This window comes from Ascidiella aspersa, chromosome 8 (genome assembly GCF_963924565.1).
Source record: "Ascidiella aspersa chromosome 8, kaAscAspe10.2, whole genome shotgun sequence".
In the NCBI taxonomy this organism is placed as follows: Eukaryota; Metazoa; Chordata; class Ascidiacea; order Phlebobranchia; family Ascidiidae; genus Ascidiella; species Ascidiella aspersa.
In genome coordinates, this window is record NC_139454.1 from 8,625,091 (window position 1) to 8,630,799 (window position 5,709).

The window sequence follows — 5,709 nt, forward strand, 5'->3', positions numbered from 1 at the left end:
TTAACCAAATTATATTTATTACTGCCAGCCATAGTTCTTATTCAATGAAAACTCAAATTAAATTTTCAGACAAACTGATAGCAAAATAAAATATTGGCTACCATTTCGTCTTCATTCACTAAAACAAGTGCTCCACAAAAACTCCAATTGGACCATAAACAAGTTTGTCGCGTTTCCTAGAACATAAAACAACGGGGACATACTAATAGTATAGAAATCAGGAGGCAATGTTAAACGACAATACAGTTCGTCGTTCAACGGAAGCACCTGATTTCCATATTTAGAATTATACAAATGCGGCTAAAACAAAGTTTATATACAGGGTTTATATTAAATTAAAACTTTCACTCGCCAAAAATGCGTTTTGGACATTTATGATAATTTGTCGCAAATCAACATAATGAGTCCAGTAGGTCTGATAACAACAACCTATTTTTGCTAAGGCACTTGCAGCCGGAGAGTTGTTGCTAATCACTTGGCCAGAGCGAATTGCACTCACATATGCAAGATACCAACCCTAATATCGTTTTTTAAACATATTTTTTTCTTACGTTTCAGTGTTTTGGGCAGTCCAACAAAATACACCATATCACACAAAAAAAAAATGATTACGAAGAGTCCGAACAATAAATTTCAAGAGTTTGAGTTGTTAATCTAAATAAATTTTACAAATATTAAGGCCCGTTTACACTACAGCTGCACTGAGCGGAGCTGAGCTGCACTGGGCGTGGAATTGTTTTCACTGCAGCTGCAGTGAGCTGGGCTGGGCGTAAAAATCGCGACAAAACGTAATATTTTTCTATAGCTGCACTGGGCTTGAATTTAGCAAAGCGTGGAAATCGCTCCAAAGCGTATTTTTTTCGAGCTGCACGGGGCTTGAGTTTAGCAAAGCGTGAAACGCTCGCCACAATAGAATTTAAATGCAAATTACGCCCAGCGCAGCTCAGTGCAGCTGTAGCGTAAACGGGCCTTTACAGTTGTAAACTTGATTAGAAAATGCTACATTTCGAAAAAAAAAATAACAGCCTACAGTTGGTGATATAAAAGCAGCTGTAGGTATTCACTTTGTTACAAGTAATACCAGAACCGAACTACTAAAAGCACCCTGACTCTACAAATCTACTCAAAGGTGAATATATACCATCGATTTTTAATATCTGGAGGTGGTTGAGAACGATCCAGGTGACTCCATGGTTACACACTTGTAATACACACTTAACAAAATAAAAACAAGGATAAACCCCATAAAAAAACTGAAGTATCAACCTAAATCTAATAAAACATATAAGAATGAACTCAATAAAGGCTCAGGGATAGAAATGACAATCCTAACTTAAAACTGAAATGTACCACAGGTTTGCAATGCAATTTTAACAACTCAAACCTGAATTAAAAATAAAAAAACCGAAAACAAATAGGTGTAAAAAATTAACAAAACAAAAAACTCCACTCAAAAACTTACAAAAAGTTTAAACATTTGTTTGCATAGTTGGAACTAGTTATTTTTATATGACTTTTAGTAATGAAAAAATGTCATAGTTTACGGTGTAAGAAAGTGCTGTATGGGGCATGAAATATTTTTTTAAATATTTTGTTTTATCGTCAGGTTGTACTAACTATTAAAAATAGAAAAAAATCGAAAAACAGTGAAAAAACAAGATACGAACTTTTTTGCATAAATAGTTACTTTGTCACTTATCCTACGTACTCTATACTTTTCGACAGTATTTATATTACTTTATTTTAAAAAGCGACAAAAGCGACAGTAAATATTTTACCCTATTTTCATGAACCACGACATTGTGTGTAGTTGACTAAGGTGGGTGTTGTGGAACGCAACCGCGCCATTCCCGAGCACGCGGCTCGAGGCATTCTTGTGTTATTTTATTGGCCGCGCTATTCCCGAGCAAGCGGCTCGAGGCATTCTTGTGTTATTTTAATTGCTATGCGTTGTGTGTGTGTACGCGCTTGATTTGTGCCTACTGCAGGAATGTAATTGGTGTGTTTGTAATTACTTCGTGAGCCTATAAAAGGCTGTTCACTTACTACTACGTTACCATTCCATTTTACTGATTTCGACTGAATACAACCTAAGTTACAACAAACTGTGCTTATTTGGACTCTGTAAAGAAGCAAGGCGCAAACGTGATTGAAAACACAACAGAGTTTTTGGCGACGAGGATGGGATCGGTCAACTGAACGACTTGTTTCAATCTCAACGTTTGTGTCAATATGGAGAAGCTATTGGAGACGATGCAGAAGCAGATAAAACAGCAACAACGACAGCATGAAGAGCAACAACGACAGCATGAAGAGCAACAACGACAGCATGAAGAGCAAATGAATCTTATCCTGTCTGTGTTGGAAAAGTCTTCTGGTCCCGCTGTTACCAATTCTAATGTTGCTGCACCTAGCTTTAACCCCTTTGATTCTACGACAGAATTGTGGGATGACTACTGGTCTCGCTTCTCAACATTTGTGAAGGCTCATGCAATATCCGAGAAGAGGGTTTCCCAAGTGTTTTTAACGAACCAAACCACGACAACTTACAAGCTGCTGTCCAATTTAGCAGGACAAAGTTCGCCAGCAAAAGACGTCAACGATCTAACAATGAATGAGATTGAAGGCTTCAAGAAAGATCAATTTGATCCCAAGCGTTTTATTATTCGCGAAAGGTTTCGGTTTTGGAGCAACATGCAGCGCAAGCCAGGTGAAACGGTGCAAGAATTAGCCGCCCGTATTCGTCACGATGCTGCTACTTGCGATTTCACCTCTATCAAAGATCCGTTGGATGAAGCTTTACGAACCAGGTTCATCTGTTCAATATCCAATGAAGCGGTGTGGAAGGCCATGTTCAAACTCAAGTCAGATGAACTTACTTTCTCTCGTGCGATTGAGGTTGCCATGCAGACGGAGGATGCGGCGCAAGTTGCCAAGGAAACCGTCTATGGGACGAGCGGTTCTGTGCGTAAGGTGCGCGGATCCAAGAAGCAGTTTACAAAATCCGCACCGAATGAGAAGCCCAAAGAAGCTGCCCGGTGTTATCGCTGTGGGAAAACTGGTCATTTTGCGCCGGTTTGCCGTCACAAGAATGCGACGTGTCGATATTGCAATCGTATAGGTCATACTGAAGATGCTTGCCGTAAGAAGAAGTCCGATGTGGTCAATTCGATGACGAATGTTCATTTGCTGAAGTCAATTTCCACTCGTTCCCCACTACACAAGTTGAAGGTTGTGGTATCACTTTTTGGCAAATTTTGCGAATTTGAGCTGGATACAGCAACCAGTGGAAATTTCTTGTCTGTCCACGATTGGAAGAGAATCGGGTCGCCTAAGCTTCGCGCTCCTGATCGACGTTTTAATTCTGCGACAGAGCACCCAGTGCCTTTGTTGGGTATGTTTACGACGCCAACTACTTATGGTGGTCGAGTCTTTGATCAAGATTTCTTTGTCACGAAAGTTCCATGCTTAAATTTGCTTGGTCGCAATGCCATATGTTCTTTGGACATTTCGGTTGACGACATACTGCATCATTCATCTTCCAAAGATTGCGTGAATTCCGTTGTTACTTCGGGTGACCAACTCTATCTGCCTTTACAAGATGCTTGCCGAGGTCTTTGAAACGAGTTTAAAGACATTTTCAAACCTGAACTGGGTTGCTTGACAGGTTTAGAGCTTGAAGTGAAGTTTCAAGCGGAGGCTAAACCGGTTTTCTTTAAGCACCGTTCTGTGCCATTTGCGCTACAAGAAGAGGTTGCCCGTGAATATGACGCAGGAATTGCCCGAGGAATCTGGACTCAAGTCAAGTTCAATGACTGGGGTACACCGGTGGTTCCTGTTCGAAAAGCACAGTTGTCAACTCACAACAGGCCACGGCTAAGACTTTGCGGGGATTATTCAGCCACGGTAAATCCCCAATTGGCACTCCATCGACATCCACTACCTCTTCCAGATACTTTGATGCAGAAACTTCGAGGAGGATTTGGTTTCTCTAAGATCGATCTTGCTGATGCGTACAACCAAATACGTCTAGGTCCCGAAAGCCGGGAAAGGTTGGCGTTGAGCACTCACCGAGGTGTCTTGCTGCAAAATGTATTACCGTTTGGCATCACCTCGGCTCCGGGATACTTTCAACAGATTATGGACGAAATGACGCAAGATCTCCCAGGAGTGGCTGTATATCTCGATGATTTACTTGTCAGCGGTTCATCGGGCAAGGGATCACTTAAACAATCTTCGTCGACTGCTTCAACGTTTAAGTGAGAAGGGGCTTCGCTGTCGTTTCGAGAAATGCAAGTTTGCACAACCCACTGTTGAATACTTGGGTCATTTACTTCATAAAGACGGCATCAGGAAAGCTTCCAAACTCGATGCTGTGCTCAATATGCCTGCACCGAAAAACGCATCGGCACTACGTTCGTTTCTGGAGTCGGTTCAATTTTATAGTAAATTTTTGCCACCAAGTTTTTCTTCCATTGCTCAACCGCTGTATCGTCTGACTCGAGACAAAGTTCTTTGGAGTTGGAATAACGAAGAATCAAAATCTTTCCGTCAATTGAAGACATGGCTGTCTTCTGACAATGTTTTAACTTACTTTGATCCCTCTCTTCCTATTGGGATATCTTGTGATGCGTCAAATGTGGGCATTGGTGCCGTACTTTTTCATCGCCATTCGGACGGAAGCGAAAGGCCAATTGCCAATGTCTCAAAGTTGCTCTCCTCCAGTCAGCGCAACTACAGCCAAATTCAAAAAGAGGCTCTTTCAATTATCTTCGCACTGAAGAAATTTTACCAGTATCTTTTTGGTCGTGAATTCATTCTTGTCACCGACCACAAGCCACTGTTGGCACTTTTTGGTCCTACAAAGCCAACTCCTCCACTTGCGGCAAATCGGTTAGCACGATGGGCGCTTATCCTTGGTCAGTTTAAATACAAAATCGAGTACCGGAAGACCGCCAGTCACCAGAACGCCGATGCACTCAGCCGGTTACCAGAAGATGCCTATTTTGACAAAAAGGAAACTACAGATGATGTCGACACTGTTTGCACCATCACTACGCTAAGTCGTCAAGTCCAGCCCACAGACCCCAACACCATAAAGAAGGAATTCGGAAAAGATGATGTTCTTTCCCGAGTCATGCGTTTTGTCCAACACGGTTGGCCAACAACTCTTTCCTCAAATGACCCAGCTGCAAAGTTTCGCAGGTCTGCTGATTATTGACAGTTTCTCATGGTTGTCTGTTCTATGGAACTCGATTGGTTATTACGCAAAACCAACGACAACACGTGCTACAACTGCTACACCAAGGTCACTTTGGCATCCAAAGGATGAAGCAGTTGGCTAGGTCTGCAGTGTACTGGCCGAACATTGATGACGATATTCTGGATCTTTGCCGAAAATGTTGCATATGCGGAGAACAGCAAAACCTTCCTACTAAACCTTCTGTCCATCCATGGGTGATTCCTGAAAAACCATGGAGTCGTGTTCACATCGACCATGCTGTGAATTTCTTGGGGAGCAATTGGTTGCTCATGATCGACGCCTATTCCAAGTACCCGTGCATTCATGCTACTTCATTGATGACGTCCAAGGCGACCATGAACTTGCTCGAAGAAGACTTTGCACATTTTGGTTATCCACACACTATCGTCTCAGATAACGCGCAGGCTTTCGTTTCTGCCGAGTTCCAGGATTTCTGCCGACAGAGG

General features: G+C 42.1%; 1 protein-coding gene across 1 annotated transcript; it reads left to right on the top strand.

Moving 5' to 3' along the window:
• The first annotated feature begins 2,232 nt into the window (after positions 1–2,232).
• On the top strand, positions 2,233–5,221 carry LOC146135649 (uncharacterized). Its single transcript, XM_083396104.1, has 3 exons — positions 2,233–3,613; positions 3,668–4,259; positions 4,726–5,221. Exons 1-3 carry the CDS (start codon positions 2,233–2,235, stop codon positions 5,219–5,221), a joined length of 2,469 nt encoding a protein of 822 aa, XP_083252230.1.
• Positions 5,222–5,709: the final 488 nt, after the last annotated feature.